Raw genomic sequence first — 25,296 nt, 5'->3', positions numbered from 1 at the left:
GAACATACAGGAAAGCATCTCACAAATTCCTGTTATTCTTTTTTCTTTTATTTATTTAAAAAATGATTCCTTTTCCCCTTTATGGTAGTTAAGGGCTCTAACACCAAATCCTACTTACTGCATTGTCTCAGCTTTATTGCACTACCTTTGAATTTAAAACATGGCAAAAGAATTATTCTTGAAATAGTTCTAAAATGCTAACAGTGGATATTCAATCTGATGATCACTATTTTTGGTCATGTAAAGAAAACAAACTGGATACAAAAAGTGCAGTCTTTTTAAAGGCACTTTTGCCTGGTAGGTTCTGTATACTGCCTTGTTTGACCAATGAACAAGTAACTATCACTGTATGTCATCCAAGGTGGGAGATCAAGGGCATGCCTTGGGTTGGTCTATGATACAAGAAGGATTTTAAAAGAGATAATATTTTAATATGTTCAACTTGGGTGTTTTAATGAAGGGTTAAAATAAATACCTAAATAAGAACAAAACTAGTAAAGTCATTTTTTGCATAAGTTAGGTACCTAAAATACACACACCTGAATAGTTTTCGATTTTAAGGAATTGCCAAGCATTTTACAATCTACGTATTTCCTGAACTATTAACCCATCTCTGTTAATTAGTCATTAAAGATAGTTCTGAGTGTTTATAAACTTGAAACATTACTCTTATAAGTTAAAAGAGAAATTCCACCAAAAAGCATGAAGGAATATAAAAATATTTCTGTTTATCAGAAATATTTGTTTTCATTTAAAATCACCTTATTCCACAACATTTTAAATGGTTATATTAACTAAATCCTACTGTTTCCACATGTATGTACTGTGATGGGACCAAGGTCAAATTTTCCTTTTGTTCGTAATCATTCTAGAAGTTGAGCATTCTTCTGTATATGCAAGTCTTAAACAAATCTAACTATTTTCTTGAACAACTAATTGTTTCTTAAACTATTTCATTATCAAGATAACTTTAACTTTATGAAGACCTAAGATAAAGCAATTAAAATTCTAATTTTCTAAAAATGTCATGCCCCCTTGGATTCTAATTATGTAATTTTAAATAATTTTATAGCTCTTTAATCTTTTATCTGCAATTTTTGAGATCCCAAAAAACAAACAAGCAAACAAAATCCCCTGAAAACCTAAAGTCTTTCTATGACTTATTTGGTAATCAAATCTGGCCTGATCTAAATTGACAAGAGGCTGTTTATAATTTTCTAACTCATAGTGGGGTTATATTTTTGCTGTAGAAATATTAATGTCTTTGATTACTGCAGCCTTAGACTTAGCTAGGGGTATTATTTTGCATATTCTGAATAATTCTGAATTCTGAAAAACACTGGGCCCAAGGCTTTTGGATAAAGGGTTATTTAAGAATTTTCTTACATTCAAATTTCCATTCCATGTCTAGCACTGTTTTGCTCTTTGGTGTGAGTACCTGGGACTAGTGAGTAAATTCTGAATTTTTATTGAATTATAGTTGAGATATCATTTTAACATTTTTCTCAGGTAAAAATGGTGTTGACTCTCACCCCAATCAGATTGTATGTTCCTCTTTTTGATATCTGTGTTCTGGACTACGCCTAAAATCTGTATTTACTAAATGCTTCCAGAGGAATAAGAAGGTATTAAGGAAGTTCATCACTTTCTGTGTGCGTATAGCCTTGCCTTTATGGATTTCTGGTTTTTAATTTTTTCCCTGTTCCAAATCTTGTGCTTATTTCAAGTCTTATTATAACTGAGGTGGTTTATAATGAAAATCACCATATCCACATAATTGACAGAACAGCCTCTAAGTGTGTGGCTCTGTCCTCATACCCACTTGATCACAGAGGCTTAGCAAGGGCTCAGTAAGCTCCTGGTTTGTGAGAGCCAAAGGGCTCAGTTCTGGGCCCGTCACTGTCACATCCTGGTTTTGTAATGATTGAAATTCATTACTTCTCCCTCTCTCTTGTTTGTGGGAATGGGAAACATATAATTATCATATAGGTATAATATCATGTGCTTCAGATAATTTTGTCATTTATGATATAATGGTACATATGAAGTAAGCATAGGGAGTGCTATAAAGCACTGTAAAACATAATGATATCCATGAACTATATACTGTGTGTGTGAAAAAAAAGTCCAGGGGTGAAGTAGTTCTCTGCTGGATTTTCTAAGCTCCTGAAATTAAATTTAACACTGGCTTGCTCTTTAACACTGGCCTTAGATGAATAAACTCAATATTTTGATTTGGATGTATTATTACATTTAATTATTTTTAAGTATTGCTTCAATTCATAGTTTCAAATTATAGATGGAATTTTTAATCAATTTTTTAGAAATAAAAGGGGTTAGAATGAAAATGATGTTGGGTAAACTAGATAATGTAGGCTTAGTCATTGTGTCTCCCTAAATATTTGTTTTTAACTGGTCCTGAATTGTTTACTCTAAAGCAGTTTTCCTAAGCACAGTAACTTTTTGACAGTGCTTAGCTTTCCTGTGGTAATATCTGATCATTTGTTACCCCAACTCAAGCATTACTTGAAAAATAAAAAAAATAAAATCTGGGGCTTCCCTGGTGGCGCAGTGGTTGAGAGTCCGCCTGCCGATGCAAGGGACATGGGTTCGTGCCCCGGTCCGGGAGGATCCCACATGCCGCGGAGCGGCTGGGCCCGTGAGCCATGGCCGCTGAGCCTGCGGGTCCGGAGTCTGTGCTCCGTAACGGGAGAGGCCACAACAGTGAGAGGCCCGTGTATCACAAAAAAAAAAAAAAAAAAAAAAAAAAAATTAAAATCTGTAACGTTTTCTCTCCTTTGCTTTTAACAGATACACATATATTTGTTTCCAAAGCCTGGATCCAATAAGTAAAGACTTTGGAAATGTACTACATTGGATTTGGCATTTCATTAAAGATAACAAATGTATCCATATTTGGTCTTTATGATGACATATGATAGCATTTTTAATTGGAAAAGATTCTATTGAGGTGCAGCCACTTTGGAAGGCAGTTTGGCAGTTTCTTACAAAGTAAAACATACTTTACTATACAATCCAGCCTCCTTGGTATTTAGCCAAATGAGGGGAAAACTTATGTCACATAAAAACCTGCACACAGATGTTTATAGTACTTTTATTTATAATTTCCAAAATTTAGAAGCAACCAAGATGCTCTTCAGTAGGTGAATTGTGGTACATCCAGACAATGGAGTATTATTCAGTGCTAAAAAGAAATGAGCTATCAAGCCATGAAAAGACATGGGGAAACTTAAATGCGCGTTACAAAGTAAAAGAAACCAATTTGAAAAGGCTACACACTGTATGATTCCAACTATATGACATTCTGGAAAAAGCAAAACTATGAGACAGTAAAAATATCAGTGGTTGCCAAGGGTTAGCAGGGAGGGAAGGATGAATAAGCAGAGCATAGAGGATTTTTAGGAAAATTAAACTACTCTGTATGATACTATAATGGTAGATGCACATTATTATAAATTTGTCAAAATCCGTTGAATGGGGCTTCCCTCGTGGCGCAGTGGTTGAGAGTCCGCCTGCCGATGCAGGGGACACGGGTTCGTGCCCCGGTCCGGGAGTATCCCGCGGAGCGGCTGGGCCCGTGACCCATGGCCGCAGGGCCTGCGCGTCCGGAGCCTGTGCTCCGCAACGGGAGAGGCCGCAGCAGTGAGACGCCCGCGTACCACCAAAAAAAAAAAAAAAAAAAAAATCCGTTGAAGGCACAACACCAAGAGTGGACCCTAAGGTACCCTGTGGACTCTGGGTGACTGTGATCTGTCAGTGCAGGTTCATCAGTTATAGCAAATGTACCATTGTGGTAACGGAAGAGGGTATGCGTGTCTTGGGGCGGGGGTTATAGGGGAACTCTGTAACTTCTATTCCGTTTTGCTGTGAACCTGAAACCGCTCTAAAAAATAAAGTCTATTTTTTAAAATGATTCCATTGAGCATAAACATATAACTAAATTAAATGACTCCAAGAAGTGTAATGAAAAATACAAATATACAAGTCACCTGTACAAAGTGCAATGAAAAGAAACTTGATGTAGAAATAGGCAAATTGAGGGGTGAATTGTGATCTGGGGAGACAACCAGAGAATGTATGTATAACACATAATATCAAGTTTTTCATTGGAATTAAAGGAGAATCATACAATAAGTTGCTTGGAGCCAGTCAGATAAAAACTTAAAGCCACAGACTTCTTCTCCCTCAGAATTCTATTGAGTTACTCTGCATTTAACCTAATCGTGACCGTCCCCAGCAATTATCACAACAGCTAGAAGTTTCAGAAATTAAGAGACTAGCTTCTCTACTCAGAGTATTATTAATATAGTACCTTCCCATATTCTACATTTTGTTTGCATGGTCTGTTCTTGAGTTATTATAAGGAGTAAATTTGAATATCCATTTTCTCTAATTATACAGCTAATAAAGATGTGTCCTAACATACTATAAGCCCTGGACATATTTTTCTAGTATACAGGAAAATTAATGTGATTTTTAGTTTCTAATCTGAGATTCAATAATCCAGCTTTATAGGGAAAAAAATGAGGGTTTTTTTGTCACTGGGACTTGAGGCCGCTCATTAAAAATTCTAAAAGGTATAGAACAAAAACACAAAACATTTCTCACAAGTGATGAATTTTTGCTACAAGCAATGATGGTTTTTTAAATCAACCTTTCATAGTGAATAATGATCTTGTGCTCTTGAGTCAAACCTTTGTGTATATATCCTAGTTTAGGATCTGTGAGATTTAGGCAGATCTTAACTAGGGTATATACACATATCCAGATCTTTCTTGGATTCCTTTCCTTTTGAATAACACAGATATAACATTATTTCATCTCAAAATGCAAAACTGGAACAGTAGTTAGGAGGTTCTGACTTGCATTGTTCAATACTTGGGAGCAAATGACTGTTGGGATTGGTGCTGACAGTTTACACTTGAGCCTCTATAGCAAGTTTCTGGAGGACTGTGCTTTCTTCTCAGTGGAGGTTGCAATCCTTTGGTCAAATTAACTCACACATCTCCATCCAGGCCAAAATGTATTTAAACCTACCCCAGGCCAATCCCAGTAGACCGTACGAAAAGATCATGCTTCTTCCTAGGTAGATCCAGAGATACAAACATATTCTTAGACAGAAAATTTAAGCAGGGGATTTGCCTGTCTTATTTATAATCCCACAATGCAAGCATACAGACACTTTACAAGATGGTTCCCTCTTTGGCATACCTTCGCAGGAACCAAGTCTGTAATACTAGCATTTGCTATTTTCTTTAGAAGAAAAAGTCATTAAATGTCAGCAACAGGGATTATTTTGTAAATCCTCCATTTTAATTACTCAACCAGCTTTATTTTTTTAATTTTTATTTTATATTGGAGCATAGTTGATTTACAATGTTGTGTTAGTTTCAGGTGTACAGCAAAGTGATTCCATTACACATATACATGTATCTATTCTTTTTCAAATTCTTTTTGCATTTAGGTTATTACAGAATATTGAGCAGAGTTCCCTGTGCTATACAGTAGCTCCTAGTTGGTTATCCATTTTAAATATAGCAGTGTGAGCTTTAAAAACTTATATAGCTCCTTAACTGCTTCTAAACTAAGTCTAAAGTTAATTCTACAAAGAGTTTTCTCATGAGAAAAAATGGAAATAATAATAAATAAAGGTAAAAAATTTTAACTACCTCAGGGTCTGTTATGGAACTGAGATAATGCTTTTCATATACTAAACATAGGAGCTTCAGAATAAATGTTCAAAAAATATTAGTTAATCTTTTTCAAATATTCTTGTCATTTTTTATATTTATAATAAACTCTTTTTTTTTTTTTTTTTTTTTTTTTTGCTGTACACGGGCCTCTCACTGTTGTGGCCTCTTCCGTTGTGGAACACAGGCTCTGGACGTGCAGGCTCAGCGGGCATGGCTCACGGGCCCAGCCACTCCGCAGCATGTGGGATCTTCCCAGACCGGGGCACAAACCCGTGTCCCCTGCATTGGCAGGCAGACTCTCAGCCACTGCGCCACCAGGGAAGCCCTATAATGAACTCTTGATTTTCACAGAGATCTATATTTACCTAATATTCTAAAACTTCTCTTTGAGTATATTATAATTTAATTTTGTGACAGAGATCAGTGCCAGGAATAAAAATATGCAACTTGAATTACAATACGTCTTTGTACAGAATTTTATCAACTGGAGGGATATAGCAAAGTTGTTCTGACTTTGCTGTATATCATGCAGAATTAATATTTTTATTTAATAACTTTTTCTTTCCATTTGATTATGCTGTTTTTCAGTGATTAACTTTTATTGATGCATAAATTAGGGCCATTTTATTGAGGTCATTATTTTTCTATATAGTGTCTGAGGTAGAAAAAGGACAGAGCAAATACTAGTACACTGCTTAGTTTAAGACTTTGAGAAAATGTTTGCATCAGCTAAGGAATTGGTGCAAGGGAACCTACTTTTTAAGGAGGCCACTTCATAAATATCATGTGTGTTCTACTTTTCACAAAACCCCCTTCCTGTCAAATTTAGATGTTCCCATCTTTGACGGTAATTTTTATTTTACTTTTTTATTTTAGTGTATTACAAATTATTTTTAATTTCCTACAGATATTATTTTAATATATATGTCTGCCAAATGGAATAACTCAAAAGCCTTATTTAATAAAAGCCTCTTAAACCATCTTTATTTTGTGTTTCTTTTCATTTTCTTTACTTATTTCTACAACATTTTCTACTGTTACTAATGATCAGTTGCTCCAAAAAAAAAAAAAAAAATGTGTTTTATTTACAGGGCACAGCTTATGGAAGTGCTCCTGTACCTTCTCGCAGGCAATTATGTGAGTCTCTTATATTCAGCTCTGTGTTGTAAACATGACGATGTGTTTCTGTGCTGTAGCATGGCATGCTGATTGAGATCAAATGCCCTAATGCAATCCCCAGTGTTGTATATTACCTACAATGTTTGTAGTAAATGGTTCCCTTTGCCTCTTCCTTACCTGTTTGTCATTATCCAGCCCATTTAAGAAAACTGCACTGCGATGTGGCCACGTGTGTTGAGGCTTCAAGAATGGCTCAAAGTCTGGGGCAAGGATAGAAGTGGCTCTTATTTAAGTTTATTTTCACTTAGCAACAATAATAGCACTTTCTTTGTTAACCAAATCAGTACGCTTTCTTAAATCCTAACTTCTTTTACAGACTTGTTCAAAGAGCCCTTGTATCATACACAGCTGTGTTTTAGTCACAGCTAATGAGACCTCTTTCCTTGAAAAGGAAAAATCCATTAAAAGGAATCCTACTTCTAGTGAATTTAAAGCAAACTTGACTTTCCAACCACTTCAGTTTATTTCTAAGTCACCGTATTTAGAAAATTTGAAAATAATCTATAAATTTTTAGATAGAAATCCTGGATTTTACAACGTGGCTTAGCTGTATTATAAGTATACACACCTCGCAGAGAGTCAGATATTTGCTCTTCAGCTCAGGAGATTTCTGTGACAGCTTGTCTGCTTTAACATGAACCTTTTGTCAATGAGAGATGTATATGTAGAATCTCCAGAGTGCCATCAGACTTTGAAAAAGAGCTATTTTCATTGCCATTTCCATCCATGACTTTTCTCTTCTCCCACACCAGCATCCGTCAGAAAATCATGGTTGTTTACCTCCATTATAGACTGCTACAGCAATACACCACGTGATTCTAATTGTTGTGCCTAGCAATAAATGCCAAGTAGAATCATCTTAATATGGTTTTAAAGGTGATTCAAAGGTACAGTCCTGTTTGCATAATGCTTTTCTTCACTATTGGCAAAAGAAATATATGATTCGATGACGTTCACTGAGAAGGATCTGTGAATCAATTACAAAAGACAAACAAATAAACAAAAAAAATTATAAAGATGCTTAAGGAACAAACAGAAATTTGCACTTTAGTACCTTCTTTTTCATGAAGGAGTGTTGCACGTTTGGATTCTTATGAATAAAATTGTAGTGGAAAGAATTGCTAATGTGAATAGAAGATGGGATTTAGATATATTAAATATTCCTCTAAAGTTAAATAATCATCAACTGGTCTCAAACTATCCCTTGCTGTTATTTCGTTTTATCTATTTCTCTATCATCTAACTTTCTAAAATATACTAAAGGTATGGTTTCTTTTATGTACGTATTGGTGCAGTATTATTACCAAACCAAACTTGAGGCCTCTAGCCCACGAGAGCAGTAAAACCAATCTACTGACACCAGCTTGTGGTGAAGGAAAGTACAACATTTATTGTAAGGCACTGTACAAGGAGTGCAGGGCAGCTAATGCTCAAAACACCCAAACTCCCTGATGGGTTTCAGGGAAGCATTTTCAAAGGCAAGGTGAGAGAAGGTAGTTACAGGGTGTGTGACCAGCTCGTGTACAGTTCTCTGGTTCATTGATGGTGAGGTAGCAGGGTGGTGTCACAGGGGTAAACCTTATCAATCCTCAGCCTCCAGTAGGTCTGGGGGCTAAGTACTCATGGTCATCATGTAGTTAACTTCTTCCATTTGGTGGGGTTTTTAGCATCTATAAGACAAGTCAGGAGTGTGCACCAGGCACTGCCATCTGTGTCCTTCAGGGAGGAACTAAAGATTCTGTGACTGCCACGTAGCTGATTTACTGTTTAAATTCTTACCAATTCTCCTGGCCCAACTGCTGTTTTTGTCACTACATGTTTACATCCTTTCACTCATTAATTCTTGAGCCAGGCTTACGTGACTCAGAGGAGGACTGGGAAACTATAGCTTTTCTACACATAAGAGGCAAGCAGAGGACATGGGGGTGGGGTCTGGGAAGGCCCAATAGGGTCCCTGCTCAGTTACAGTATTAACTGATAAAAATTGAAAACTATAGCCAGAACACCAGTGAGATAAAAAATATTCTTTTTTTTTATTTGCCTCTTTTTAAAGTAAAAATCATTATTGTGCATATAAGTTAGATTGCCTTAAAGACAAAGGAATGTATATTGTTATGGAGATAGAGAAAATATTGTTGCTAGAAACTTTGGGGAATGTGAATTCATTATATATGCCATGATATCATGAGTGGAAATATAAAGGTTATGGAAGTACAGTCTTCAATTTGGACTAAACATATTTCTCACTTTTACAAAATCAAAATGTATAATTTGAAAATAATACTGGATATTTGAGAGTTCAGATCATTGGTTCTGGTTAAATCAGAGTGAATCCTACAAAAAGCAAAGGGAAAAATAAAATGATGGATGGTTTCTCTAAGTTCTCTAAGTCTAAGGATCTAAAATTGAAATGTTTCCTGTGCCTCAATGGATAAGACCATAAAATGGGTATTACTCTCCTAAGCATGGGGACTTGGAAATAGTAAACTTATAAGACATTAATTTGGAATGCTACCTATCACATTTTCTTTTGGTCAAGTACAAGTCTTCAGATCTCTGAATTACCTATTAGTAGAGACTCCTTAAGTATTTGTAATTGTGGTGATTATTAAAGATATTACGTCGAGAGCTTGAATGTTTTATTCTACACATGAACCTCACAATGTTAATATTAAATGTCTTTATTCCTACCCTATTCCCTAAAATCAATACCTATATAGATATCTTACAGTTGATTCCTGATTCTAGTATTTTATATTTTTGACTATATCAAAAGTGGTAACTAATACTTTCTTGAAGTTACAATTAACCAAACTTTTATTCATTTTTTAATTCAGTATTAAGGGCTTCCTTGTTTGATGGCTGTCACTTTATTTCAAAAACATATCCATTTTTAACAGTTCTCTTTTGTCATAACCCAAAACAGAATCTAGCAGCAAGGAGGGATTGCCTAGATGATGAGGTAATTGGAAAGGCTGTGATTCTACAATGAGAAGGTTCACATCTCCATCTCAGGAAACATTATGTGGCTTTTAATTAACAGGCCCACTCACATATGTCTTTATTTGTTACTTAGTTGATCAGAATTAAATTGGAGAACTATTGTCTTCATTAATACTTATCATTTTCAGAGAGATGCTTGCAGAATGATTAACAAACTTGGGGAAGAGGGAGTCTTGAAAAGTTTTTTGAATGCTAATAGTACATTTTTTATTATTAAATGCTTAAAAGGATACATCATCTATTCAAGTGATATTGCCTTCTTAATTTCCTACTGGTTTACATTTTAAAAGTAAAGTGCTATCATATGCTGGTAAAGACCAACTCTAAATTTGTATGCATTGAGATGTATAATATTTGAATAAATTGTTGCAAAGATTTGATCCATAAAATGCAATTCAAAATACAGGAACTGATTTTACAATGGTTATTGCTTTCCATTTTACAGTAGTAACCATTTTAAGAGCTCCAAATTACAGGACCATGTATTTCTAACAGATGTGTCTTGTTATCTTTTTCAAGAGAATATTCTAAAATTTAATAAACTGATTCCAAAATTTACTAAGCCATAAATATAAAAACCATGAACACAAAATTTCAAAATCCAAGCAACAGTTCAAAAATGACTTGTCTAAAATAATCGTGTGTTTTATTTTTGTATTTCGCAACATGGATTCATTGTTTCCCAATTTATGAAAGAAAGGAACATCAAATATTTACAAGTAGTCTATTCAATGGTAGTTACCTAATTTAACTGACATTCTCCAGATAGTTGAATGTCAACCTAACTGAAATGACTACAAGTGATAATCATACTGCCTTCCTACTCAGAATCAGATAGCAGTTTCCTTTATAACACAAATAGAACTGAAACTATATATTTACAAGGGAGGTCATAAACATGAAAACGTATGCTTTTTTTTTTTTTTTTTTTTTTTTTTTGCGTTACGCGGGCCTCTCACTGTTGTGGCCTCTCCCGTTGCGGAGCACAGGCTCCGGACGCGCAGGCTCAGCGGCCATGGCTCACGGGCCCAGCCGCTCCGCGGCATGTGGGGTCTTCCCGGACCGGGGCACGAACCTGTGTCCCCTGCATCGGCAGGCGGACTCTCAACCACTGCGCCACCAGGGAAGCCCACGTATGCTTTTTATTGTTTGAAAAGTAGTTGAAGAATTACCCTAAAAATAAAGGGAAATTATTTTTGCTACATGTGATCAAAAGATTAAATACTTCCATAGGCTTTTGCACATTATACGTAAATCAATCCTTGAAAATATAAAAGTATTCTATGAAAGAGTTACCATTTTTATTCAATTTATCAAGAAAAATTTATACTATCAATTTTCCAAAGTATGTTTCTCTCTCATTTGCTTTAATTTACCTCCCCTAATTTTCAATCAAGTTTCTTTTCCCTTCTTTTTAGACCTAAATAGCATTTTTTTAAATCCCAAATTGATTTCATCAGCAAGTGATGAAAAACAACAAATTCAATAAGAAAGGAGAGCAGAGTATTCGTTTACAATAATATAAATCTCAAAGTCAGAATGAATGGTCTTAAGATGCTGAGCTGGCTGTGTAAGAACAGATTTTTCAAACTATTGTTCTCACTGTGCCTTCTGATTTATTCCTTTCCTTCTTGGTTTATCAGTTTATTTGTTTTCATTTCCCTTTCTTTTGTCTCTCTCATCCCACACAATATCTTTCCATTATTTATCATCCTATTTTAGATGTAACTTCCGTTTTACTTGTTTTCTTCTTTCTTTGCTGTGCTTGGAAGCAATAAAGGAAGTGGTTTCAATAGTTGTGAGAACTACCAGAAATTTCCTATCACTGTCTTTTTTTTTCTTTTAATTAATTAATTTATTTATTTTTACATCTTTATTGGGGTATAATTGCTTTACAATGGTGTGTTAGTTTCTGCTTTATAACAGAGTGAATCAGCTATACATATACATATGTTCCCATATCCCCTCCCTCTTGCGTCTCCCTCCCTCCCACCCTCCCTATCCCACCCCTCCAGGCGGTCACAAAGCACCGAGCTGATCTCCCTGTGCTATGCGGCTGCATCTCACTAGCTATCTACCTTACGTTTGGTAGTGTATGTATGTCCATGCCTCTCTCTCCCTTTGTCACAGCTCACCCTTCCTCCTCCCCATATCCTCAAGTCCGTTCTCTAGTAGGTCTGTGTCTTTATTCCTGTCTTACCCCTAGGTTCTTCGTGACATTTTTTTTCTTAAATTCCATATATATGTGTTAGCATATGGTATTTGTCTTTCTCTTTCTGACTTACTTCACTCTGTATTGCAGACTCTAGGTCCAGCCACCTCATTACAAATAGCTCAATTTCGTTTCTTTTTATGGCTGAGTAATATTCCATTGTATATATGTGCCACATCTTCTTTATCCACTCATCCGATGATGGACACTTAGGTTGTTTCCATCTCCGGGCTATTGTAAAAAGAGCTGCCTTTGAAATACACCTTTGGAAGACATGTCTAGTAGGGTTGCTACAAACCTTACATGAGTAAAGCAATGCTTATCTGGTTCTGCATTCTTAGGGAGCAAAGACAAATACATTGTGTTTATAAGTTCACAGTTAAACACACATATATATCGGGGATTGAGGAAGTTCCCTTCTTTGGAAAAGAGGTTTCAGTCAGAAAGAAAACAGAAAGGAGAAGTTTTAAATGGCATGATGAAATTATGAATATACCACTAATAGAAGACAAGCTAATACAAAAGATTGCTAGAAAGTGGGAAAGGTGCAAAAGAAAAATGTAGTATATGTTATAATCCTGTAATTTACAAGGAAAATGTTAAATATTGTCTTTCCTTTGAGTCCAAACTAATGGTTTTACGTTTAATTGAGGTTACAATTTTGAGCTGCTAAAAAGTAAAAAGCTATGCTCAGTTACAATAAAAAAAGAAAAAGGCATTTCCTTTGATGTATACATAATTGTGATTATCATTCCAGGCTATTAAATTTGTCTAGATAATGAATATATGTTAAAACTGTACATAGGTGCTCTGGTTTCAGCTTGAGATGTAGAATGCTGAAAAGAGCATTGTTCCTACCCTTACAATAATAACAGAAATCCTGGAGAGAATATAAATTCACGTTTCTTGAACCATCAGAGAGCTACAGTCACAGGGCAATCAGTTAACCTAAGAGATGTAAAGACAAGTACTTGGCAAGGAGAGACCATATGTAGCAGACACAGTCAGATAACAGTAAGAATTATGTTAAATTCTGGTCAACTAATTGGTAAGGGGGAAATGTAGCCTATCGAGAGAATATAAATATAATGAAAATTTACACCACTTACAGGATCTTCTCTACAGGCCTCACTAGATGCTCACATTACAATATTGGCAAGATTCCTGAGAAAGTGTCTCTTGAGCTAAAGATCAAAAGACAGGATCTGCAGCTACTATAGGAAAGGCACAACACCACCCAGATGCTTCTTCCCTATTGTCCATATAGAACAAAAGCCTAAAATTCAGGGGGGAAAGCAATACACAGGTGAAAACCCATTGCGGCTTGGAGAAGGGAACAAAAAAAGATCCTTTATTCCTGGATCAGGGGCAAGAATACATGATGGACCCAGGACAGCTGGGGGAGAAGACAGACACCAGGAAGGCCACATCTGTGAGGCCCTGGGGCACAGTGTCTTCCTAAGATTTAGGCTCAATCAGAGGAGCAGAGAATGCCTCACTCTTTGTACCACAAACTAATAAGCAGTGAGTTATAAGTCATCAGAGAATATGGCTGGGAGTGTTACAAGAGTGCTGTGAAGCACCATGCAAAGGAGACACTAAAGGTGAAGGTGGACCATACATTTAAGAAAATCCCTGACAAATCAGTTCCTACCCTAAATACCAGGTATCATTAGAGAAAGTTGAAGGCTCTGGGTAGCCCCAACAACAGTGACAAACTCAGTTCAGTTCTGCCTAGGTTGACACAAATGTCCATCCTAAAGCCTTAGCAGAAGGAATGGCATGCCCATTTCCAGACACACAGTTTATTTACCAATGTCTCTAATGTCCTACACAATATGTCTGGCTTTCCACAAAAATTTGACGGCACAAGGAAAAGCAAGAAAAAACAACACACTGCCTAGGGACAAAAGAATCAACAGAATCAGATTCAGATATTATGCAGATGTTGGAAACATCAGAAAGGGGAATTAAAATAACAATAATATGTTAACACTCTAATGGAAAAGTTTGATAACATGCAAGAATAGGAGTACAGCTTCAGCAGAGAGATAGAACTCTAAGGATGAATCAAATAGAAATGCTAGATATTAAAAGCTCAATAACAGATGAAGAATGCCTGTGATGGTCTTACATGTATATTCAGCATAGCCAAGGACACAATCAATGAACTTGAAAGTAGGTGAATATAAACTACCCAAACTGAAACACAACAGGAAAGAAATGGCAAGGAGCACAAAAAAAAAAAAAAAAAAGGAATGTTCAAGAGCTGTGGAACAATAACAAGTGGTCTGACTTATGTGTAACTGAAATCTTGGTGAGAAAAAGAGCAGTACAAAAGAAAAATTTGAGAAATAAAGGCCACAGATTTTCTAAAATTGATGGCACACACCAAATTACAGCTCCAAGAAGCTTAAAGAGCACCAAACAGATAAAGAAGAATGAAAAATACACCCAGGAATATCATATTCAAACTACTGAAAAACAAAGTCTGAACGTAGCCAGAGGAAGAAAAAATATACATTACATACAGAGGAACAAAGAAGAGAATACAGTAGACTTCTCATCAAGAACCCTGTAAGCCAGGAGACAATAAAGTGACATCTTTAAAGTTCTGAAAGGGAAAAACCAACTGACAACACAGAATTCTATAGTTCAGTGAATATATCTTACAAAAATGAAAATAAAAAACTTTTTCAGAAAAACAAATACTGAGAAAATTCATTGCCAGCATACCTCCACTATAAGGAATGTTAAAGAAGTAAAAGAATAGCACTGGAAATGGAATAAATGGAACTAAAAATAAACTTTCCTTTAAAAATCACATAAAGATCTCTTCTGTATTCCTGTATGATTTATGAAATGTTATGATTTAATTTGTGAACCTTAAGTTAGATTAAATTATACTCACTACTAAGGTATTACAAAAATAATTATCATCTTAGTCTGTTCCAACTACTATAACAAAAATACCATAGATTGGGTGGCTTAAACAAACATTTATTTCTCACTGTTATGGAGGCTGGGAAGTCCAAGATTAAGGAGCTAGCAAAGTTGGTGTCTGATGAGATCCCACTTCCTGGTTCACACTGGCTTCTCACTTCTCATGTGGCAGAAGGGGTGAGGGAACTCTCTGGTGTCTCTTTCATAAGGGCACTAATCCTATTCATGAGGACTCTGCCTCTCTAAGGCCTCACCTCCAAGTATCATCTCATTGAGGAAGAGGTTTCAACATACGAATTTTGAGGGAATACACATATTCAGTCTATAGCAATCATAATTATAATATTTTGGTAGTTTATGCCTCCTACCTCTATAATAGTTATTTTGTAGGTATTTCTTTTTGTTTGTGTATGTATGCATTTTTATGTTAATACAGTTTTATAATGGGTATTTAAAGTTAATGATAAAGCAGAAACTGGGAATGCAATAAGATACAGAGGAGAGGCAGGAATCAATATTACTAAAGTCTGAATGATCCAGTGATTCATTTGCTATTCCGTATTTCTATACCTCAATGACTATAACATGTATTGTCATGTGGTCACAGTCTACTCTTAAGAAAATTAGCATATTCTTGTTGTAATTAAAACATTAGAAATTATTCTAAAACACAGTGACAACACTTAAGGATTGGAAGGGACTTCCCTGGTGGTGCAGTGGTTAAGAATCCGCCTGCCAGTGCAGGGGATTGTCCATATAGAACAAAAGCCTAAAATTCAGGGGGGAAAGCAATACATGCGGGTTCGATCCCTGGTCTGGGAAGATTCCCACATGCCATGGAGCAACTAAGCCCATGCGCCACAACTACTGAGCCTGCGCTTTAGACCCCACGAGCCACAACTACTGAAGCCGACGTGCCCTAGAGCCCACGTGCCGCAACTACTGAGCCTGCATGCTGCAACTACTGAAGCCCATGTGCCTAGAGCCCATGCTCCGCAACAAGAGAAGCCACCGCAATGAGAAGCCCACATCACAACAGAGTAGCTCCCGCTCGCCACAACTTCATTGCGTGCAGCAACAAAGACCCAATGTGGCCAAAAATGAATTAAAAAAATTTTTAAAAAGGATTGGAAATTGAATTTCAAAATTTAATAGGCAAGGAATATTTTGGGCTAATACTATAATGTAGAATAAAAGGAATATGAACTTGCTTTCATATTTTCGTTTTAAATAAATAGTGAGCTAAGTAAATGAATTAAGTTACTACCTTTAAGAATTAGGAATAATCAGAATACTCAGACCTTTGGAAGTTGTTTTGATCATTAACCAACATCTAATTATTAAAGGAGTAAAATTTTCTCTGTACTCGTTCATATATGTTATTTTTATCAATTTTTTACCTTCTACATGTTAATAAATATCTGTCAGCACTCACAAGGTGCTGGATCCTAACTTTATTAAAGTTTACAGATAAGTGATAAGACCACTAATGACATAGAAATGAAAGCCTAGAATTAAGCAACATATTAAAGAAATATGTTAGAAAATATAATTTGTATTTAGTAGTTGTGGTCAGTGGATATCATAGAGTTTAAGGGTGAATTTAATTTAAACTGTTACGAGTTTTCTTGAAGATGCAAATAGGTTCAAAGTTCCCAAGTAGGCAGAGAATATAAGAAATTGTCATAGGCTAATCATATGGAATTATAAATTCCATAAGTCCTAGAGATTATCTATTCCAATCCATCCATATCACTAATAAATCCTTGAGAGATTAAGTGATTTACCAAAGTCTAAGTCTTACTGACAAAGCTGGGATTCTAACCCATTTTTCTTGTATCTTCTTTCCAGGTTCTTTTTCTTAAAATTTCTATCAAGCTATCATCTTTTTTCTAAATTTTGTGGAAAGTTTTCCTCTTTCTATCAAACTAGGAGATGATACCCAATTAACTCGTAAAGGATAAATAAAAGTTAAGCAGGTAAACGATGTGAACAATAACAAGTCCAGGTAGATGGAGCAGCATGTGGAGAGGATGGCAGAATCCAGAACACAGCTTCTTTGAGCGGTTGTGCATAGCTCACAGGGCTGAAGGGTTGGGTACTTGTGCAATTGAAGTATTTCCTTGCAGTGCTGGAAAGGGTCAGTTTCTCTGCTATAGGTCAAACTAAATTCACAGCAGCAAGTATTGCTATTTTTTTAAATTGAGGTACAGTTGATTTACAATATTGTGCTAATTTCAAGTGTACAGCAAAGTGATTCAGATATATATATATATATATATAAAATTTCTTTTTCAGATTATTTTCCATTAGGTTATCACAAGATATTGAATATTGTTACCTGTGTTATACAGTAAATCTTTGTTGCTTATCTATTTTATATACAGTAGTGTGTATCTGTTAATCCCATACTCCTAATTTATCCCTCCCCCTGCTCCTTTCCCCTTTGGTAACCATAAGTTTGTTTTCTAAGCCTGTGAGTCTGTTTCCGTTCTGTAAATAGATTCATTTGTATTATTTTTTTAGATTCCACATATGAGTGCTATCATATAATATTTGCCTTTCTCTGTCTGACTTCACTTAATATGATATTCTCTAGGGCCAGCCATGTTGCTGCAAATGCAATATTTCATTCTTTTTTATGGTTGAATAATATTCCATTGTATAAATATAACACAACTTCTTTATGCATTTGTCTGTTGATGGACACTTTGGTTGTTTCCATGACTTGGCTGTTGTAAATAGTGCTGCTATGATCATTGGGGTGCACGTATCTTTTTGAATTAGTGTTTTTGTTTTTCTCATATATATACCCAGGAGTGGAACTGCTGGATCATATGATAGTTCTATTTTTAGTTTTTTGAGAGAACCTCCATACTGTTTTCCAAAGTGGCTGCACCAGTTTATATTCCTACCAAGAGTGTAGGAGGATTCCCTTTTCTCCACAGCCTCTCCAGTATTTATTATTTGTAGACTTTTTGATTATAGCTATTCTGACTTATGTGAGGTGATACCTCATTGTGGTTTTGATTTGTATTTCTCTAAAAATTAGCAATGTTGATCACCTTTTCCTGTGCTGTTGGCCATCTGTATGTCTTCTTTGGAGAAATGTCTATTTAGGTCTTCTGCCCACTTTGTTGATTGGGTTTTTTGTTTTTCTTATATTGAGTTGTATGAGCTGTTTGTATATTTTGGAAATTGATCCCGTGTTAGGTGCACTGTTAGCAAATATTTTCTCCCGTTTCATAGGTTGTCTTTTCATTTTGTTGATGATCTTCTTTGCTAAGCAAAAGCTTATAAGTTTGATTAGGTCCCATTTCTTTATTTTTGCTTTTATTTCTTTTGCCTTGGGAGACTTATCTAAGAAAAATCACTGTGATTTATGTCAGAGAATGTTTTGCCTATGTTGTCTTCTAATTGGCAAAAGACCCTGATTTTTTATTAAAATTTAGGTTTTTTTTTTTGTTTGCACAAGATTATCTTCAAATAAACATTGCTAGATCACTCATATAACCTGTAAACTATTTTAAGTACATTTCTCAATTTGTTGTGAAATGAGGAACATATTACTTAGAATCTAATCTTTATGTCAAAGAATTAGAGATTATTGGATATGAATATAAATCAAAAATAATTTTTTCTTCTTAAAAAATAGACCAGGAAATTCAACTCCTTTCCCACAAGTCAATAAGTGTCCATGTTAAGTCTTCCTTTGAGTGCTAAATGTACTATTTAGATCCTTAGGAAAATTTTTTTAAGTCATTATTATAGAATTAATTATGTTACATAAAAATATTAGTATCACAATTTTTGATAATTTAAAGTATTAGTTAAATAAAACGAGTTCATTTTGTTGTCACACATATAATCTCTGGGTGAGTGTTTGGTATTTTCAGTCCACTAAGAATCCTAATGTACAAACACTGCATTTGTCACAAATGGCTCCATGTTGGCCTAAAACAATTAATGTGTCAAATTTGTTCACTTGGAGACATGTGACTCATTTATTGTTCATAGCATGTTGGTCTGGTACATTGCCCAGCCTTTAAAATTAAAAATATACATCCTATATAAATATATAATAAAGCATTCTCTAAGAGACATAAACATTTGAAATTATGATTGGCCTCAGGACTAAAATGGATACGTAGTATAGCTGAGCCTTTATAAGCAAATTCCCTTAAGTTGGAAAAATATGATATGACTCTTCAAATGTGGCTATATGAGACCTCAATATATTATGATATCTAAGGAATGCAGATATCATCAATCTGAAGTAGTCATTACAACAAACCAAAGGAAAAAAAAGAAAGAAAAAAACCCAGAAAAATAGTCAAAAGATCAAGCCTTCGAGTACCCCTTCATGAACAATCCAGGAAACACTTGAATTGTTGATCCCTATAGTAGGTATAATTTATTGTGGAAATGGGCATATTCATAAACTTAGCTCAGTGCTCAAGCATTTTCTTGTCTGTGTTATTCCATGCTCCATAGGCACACTTCTTATGATCTGTGATCTGCTTTCCCATGTAACATCTATAAAGTGGATATGAGGCTGGGGTCTGGGGGCCTTAAGCATCTGGTTTTCTTAGCAGTGACAATCTAATTGGAAATCAATAAATTGATGTTGAACCCTACACAACTTTCACATGAACCTGTCCCTGAAAAAAATCAATTCATTCTTTGGCTGTTTTCACATCTGAAAGACAAAAGGTACAGTTTTGGGAGGCCAAAATGTGCCAAGGAAAGGTTTCCTGGGAGACTCCCACAGAACATTCCGTAGTGGCCCTTCTTATCGCCACCCACTTCCTCGCAACCCTGGCTGTACTGCTAAGTCTCATTGAGAGCAATGTTGTGAACTTCTATAAATGGAATTTTTATATTCTTAACATCTTAACTTTCGTGGGATATATAGAATTGAGAAAGTTGGTAGACATAATAGATATATGGAACTCATTTGATTGAGAAATCTTTATTAGTAATCTCTACAATGGATTGAAGTAAATTCTTACATTAAGTCAAGAATCTTCTCAGAGTATCACTTTTATCTGTAAAATGTCAATTAGTATCTGAAATTAATGATGTCACTTTAATTTAATTTTGGGCCATTGTTTTTGTTTCAATTTACATGAGAAAGAACAAAAATCATTCCTTATAAATAAGTGTGCACTGGACATTGAGATTCTTTTATAAAAATTTGCTGGTCAGAATCCATTCAATATATGTTTGTGGCCTCTGTCTGTTTAAAATTTTGGTTTCTGCAAGATATTATTTAAGTTAGGGACGGTGATATACAGTCACCCTTTTTTTGGTCAAAATTTTATTTACAATTAGCAAGAGTATATTTCTTTGCTCTCATGTTGAGGAACAGACAAAAGAGGCAAAACATTAAAAATAATAACAAAGGTAATATGGGATCAGGCTGTCAAAATTAAAAGCTTTTAAAAATTGCATGATTTTTTTCAGTCTCTAAATATGTAAGAATATAATAATTCTTCAAGTTATGAGCTACAAAATGTCTCCTGCGGCCCTTCATGATTTAAGCATTTAGAGTCCTTTCTCTTATCATTTCATTTTTCCATCTTCATTTCAACGTGAGTAGCTATGATGAAAGAGTCAAGAAGGCAGATGTTCAGGGAGTTAGACGAAAATTGTCTATCTGAGTTCCTGACATTACAAGAGAGTCAAACGTGCTACAGAATTCTTTACTAACTAATATTCACTGCACTTAGTTAAATATTCTCATCATGCTGGTTTCTAAATCTTCACTAATATAAGAAATATACATGAAAACTGCCTTTTAATGGATTGTAGTTTATATAAATGTATACAAATCATATTTATGCTCCTTGCTAAGACAAACATGTTTTAGATATGTTCCTTTGGGAAATCCTCTTAAAGACTGCTCCTAAATGGTTGTCAGGAAGGGAACCAATGTGTTTGAGCACTGCTAGATATCAGACACCCTGTTAAGTGGTTTAAGTTACCTCATTTAATTTTCTGAACAGATCTGAAAAGTGGGCCTTAGCCCCATTTTAAAATAAGAACTCTAACTCTCTTAGAGGCTGTAGTCCTGTATTAGTTTCCTAGGACTGCCCTAACAAATTATCACAAACTTGGTGGCTTAAAACGACAGAAATATATTCTCTCTCAGTTCTGGGGGTCAGCAGTTTGAACTCAAGATGTCAGTAGGGTTGGTTCCTTCTTGAGGCTCGAAGAAGAATCCATTCCAAGCCCATTGCCTCACGGCTGGTGGCTGCAGAAAATTCTTGGTAGTATTTCTTGGCTTAGGGACTCTTCACTCCAATCTCTGCCTCCATTTTCACAAAGTCTTCCCTCTGTGTGCCCCTCTGTCTTCTCCTTTTCTGTCTCATAAAGACGTTGGATTTAGGGCCACTCTAAATCCAAGATGATGTCATCTCATCTCAAGAGCATTAACTTAATTACATCTGTAAATCCCTATTTCCAAATCAGGTCACATAATGAACTGGGGGTTATGATTTGGAAATATATTTTGGGGGTGACTATTGAGCATCTACAATGTGCAGTGGCAGAGTCAGAATTTAAATTCTGTTTTTTGTCTTTGGAGTACAAATGCTTTTCATTGTTTTACACCAACTCAGTAAATATGACTCCATATTAGGCACAAAATGACACTCCTACAAGATGACTAAAAGACAGTCCCTACCTTTGAGGTGCTTACACACTAGTGAAACATGGCTGGCTCTTTAACTTCCAAAAAACTTACATTGTCATTTTACTGTAATTACAGAGAAAAACTATAATTTAAACTGCCTAATGAAATATATTACCATACACTACTTTTAAGTATATTTTCTGTATTGCTAACCATTTAGAAATCAGCAAAATGAGAAAACTCAATTAGTATGGTAGATGTTAAATGTTACAATAATTAAATAGCACTTTAAAATTTCTTGTATCAGAAAGTTGGACAAAATTTAGAGAAAATTGAATTTTTAAAGAAAAGTAAGTTTTTAAAGGGAAAAATACAATATTAGTCATTATTAAATAAACTCCAAAAATACTATAAAGATTTTGAGTACAAAAACTTATTAGAAAGGTATTCTATGATCTAAAAGGTTTTATGGTGTTTTGTTTCTGAAAGAAAAAAATTTAATATTTAATTATTGAAATCTGGAAAATTAAGTATTTTGAAATGGAATGCCAATTATATTATTTTGTGAAGATCACCACCAGTTGTTTTGTAAAAAATAGTTTCCCAATAGTTATAAAAATGTATTTATACTCATAGATATTGCATACAATGAGAAATCTCTAGGTTTTTGTTGGCGATGATGATGGGTTTTTTCATCATTTTGGAGATGAGTAGCTCATAAGTGGTAGAGCATCACAGTTACCCTGTCTGTTCTTTTGTGTTAAGTTTCATAGCATGAATCAGCCTGCCTGTATTTTTACATACATCACAGTAATTGGACATAAATAGCTTGCTTTAAAAGCCATTTGAATATGTTTCATATTAGGATATTTTATAGAAAAAAATCTAAATTAAAGCAAAAGACTTTAACCTAGTGGCTTTATAGTAACTAAATGAAGGTTTATGTCTGCAAGTACAACACACTTTCAAAGTATTTGCAAGACAATGTGGCTTTTAAAAATAAATACTGAAGTAGGTCCTCAAAACCTTCATTCAAAATCAGGTTTGAAGTTACACAAATTCCCACAAACTTCAGAGATGTAAGGGTGACTGATTCTGAGAATAGATTACGTGTAGATTTTGAAAGAGGAGGATTAGGGGTAGAAATGGAGAATGAGGTTGGCAGCATAGGAAAGTGGGAGTCAATATCTGTAACTTTTTCCTTATTTTTACCACTCTAAAGATAAATGATTCCACCTTTCATTTTCCTTCCACATATCTGTTCGTCTCCCTTCCTTCATATTCCTGCACTTTTTACTAACCTCCTTCTCATGGTCCCTATACCCTTTCTCCACATGGCATGACGATTCTTAGGTTTAGATTTGGAAGGCAATATGCATTAAATCACAGGCTTTTCTATAATTAATTCTTAGGATTTTTCAAGGTTTCCTTTCTTTCACAGATTAAAAACAAATCAATCCAGCCAAGTTCTAATAGGTAATATATAGAATGAAAAATAAACTGATAACTAAATTTTTGAAATCCTTATCTGATGGGGGTACAGAAATACCTATTTTCTTCGTATTGTATTCCTATTTTTTTTTTCAGCAATTAGAATATGTACTGATCGAACTTACTGTCATTATCTCATTTGTTTGGTTATGAGACATTTGTCACTGCACCTGGGAATCACCTGGTCCAGTGAGGCTTGGAGATAAGTAAATTGGAAATATTGTCCTGCATATTCAGCTACAAAATAGAAATATAAATGGGCTGAGATTGCAGTCAAATGGAGGGTCAGCTCATATGTCTGGGGCATTTGAGTGGTCTTTAAAAGGAAGAGATAATTGAGGTGCTTGAAAAATGATAGAAATGGCTCTTTTATCATTCACAAATTGTAGGTTTTTTTCCACACAATACATCTCATAAAAGAGAATGCAGTAATCTTCATTTATACTTCTATCAATAGCTTTGATTCATTTATGAATAAATGAATTTTAAAGTTTATAACTCAGAATGTAATTAGCACTTAAGATTTAAATTGTTTTTTAACTTGATAAGTTGAAGAATTTAACAGGGCAATTTTAAATAAAATATATTAAGGGAATATAAAATTAGTAACTAATGAATCTATGTATTGATCTCTGCTTTCACATTTCTTACAAGGTAAATCTTTTACATACTATATCACTGTGATATAAATTTACCCTGTAATTAAAATGCCTCGACTTTAACATAATATTAAAAAAAACAGTATTGGTGAATTATATATACTTTAATTGTGACATTACTGGCCACGTGGTTAATGCTCAATCAATTTATTTATTGTAATTATCTATAGACCTAATTTCTAAATAAGGAAAGAAACTAAAGAAATCACTGTTCCAAACTGGGAATTGAGGCATGTTATTTTGACCACTAAGCTATCTATTTAAAGAATAGGTAAAAAATAAAATTGAGTTTTGTCAGATATCACTGTAGACAGTAAAATTGAATAAGGTTTGCTTCTGATTCTCCATGTTTAGTTACCCTGATTCAATTCAATTCTATTTTTTATTTGATGTAACAAAAAAAGTAAGAGAATATGCAAAGCTAATCCAATTCTTTCAAATTATCTATTTGAAAATAATTATATACTAAAAATATATATACATTTATTTTGTATAGCATATAATTATATTTTAATATTAAATTAAAATAAATTTAATTAAATAATTTAATTAAATATTAAATTGATTTTACTATTCTAATAAATTATAGATAATATATGTTATATTAATTATATTAATTATAAATTATATACAATTATATACTAAAGTATATAATAATATATAATTACTAATGTTGACCTGCCAGATATTTCTCTAGCAGCATTGTGTTTATTCGGGGACAACAGAAAATTTCAGTTTGGGGTCTGAATCATGCGAGCCACATGCAAGTTCCTGCAGAGCAAAGGAAGGGGCATGCTTTTATAGAGAGGAGAAGGAAGTTGGGAGGGCTATAGTAAATGAAGAGTCCATGGCTTTTCATTGGCTGAGTCCTTGCCAGGAAAGAGGAGGTGTCCTTCTTCTTCCTGTTGAGCTCTGCTATTGTCGTCGGGCATGAGAGCTCTCCCTCTGATCTCCAAACAATATTTAATTGAGATGTCTTTTTATTAATTTTTTACACTAAATAAATTATACTAAAAATATTTATTAGGATATATAGCTGTTTCTACCTCTGAAAAGGGTAGGACTGGGCTTGTATAATTCCTAGTACAATCCTCATTTTTGCATGTGAGGAAATTAAGGTATAGAGAGGTCAACTAACTTACCTAAGGGCACATAGCCAATTATTCATGGAGCTAACATTTGATCCCATGCAGTTCATCTCCAAGCAAGTATATAATGCCCCTTAAAATGAGGCACTCATCAGTCAAAAGTATGAAAAGTAAAGGTATAGATTTTTTAGAGGTATAATTGACATACATTATATTTGTTTCAGGTGTACAACATAATGGTTCGATGTTTGTGTGAATTGCAAAATGATCACCCCAATAAGTCTAGTTAATATCTGTCACCACACATAGTTACAGAATGTTTTTTTCTTGTGATGAGAAACTTTCAGTATCTACTCCCTCAGCCACTTTC

At 34.6% G+C, this 25,296-nt stretch overlaps 1 protein-coding gene across 6 annotated transcripts in view; it reads left to right on the top strand.

Moving 5' to 3' along the window:
- CCSER1 (coiled-coil serine rich protein 1) overlaps window positions 1-25,296 on the top strand; it is a 1,251,132-nt gene that overhangs the window by 981,116 nt on the left and 244,720 nt on the right. For 2 of the 6 annotated variants that reach the window (XM_067736959.1, XM_067736958.1), the window contains one exon: window positions 6,806-6,851. The exons of the other annotated variants lie outside the window; for them this stretch is intronic. In XM_067736959.1, coding sequence (XP_067593060.1) covers window positions 6,806-6,851 — 46 coding nt within the window. The remainder of the gene's footprint in view (window positions 1-6,805; window positions 6,852-25,296) is intronic. 6 annotated transcript variants of the gene reach the window in all.

Source organism: Pseudorca crassidens, chromosome 4 (assembly GCF_039906515.1).
Source record: "Pseudorca crassidens isolate mPseCra1 chromosome 4, mPseCra1.hap1, whole genome shotgun sequence".
NCBI lineage: Eukaryota > Metazoa > Chordata > Mammalia > Artiodactyla > Delphinidae > Pseudorca > Pseudorca crassidens.
Note: the sequence above shows the minus strand (reverse complement) of the source record. Positions and strands in the feature narration are given on the sequence as shown.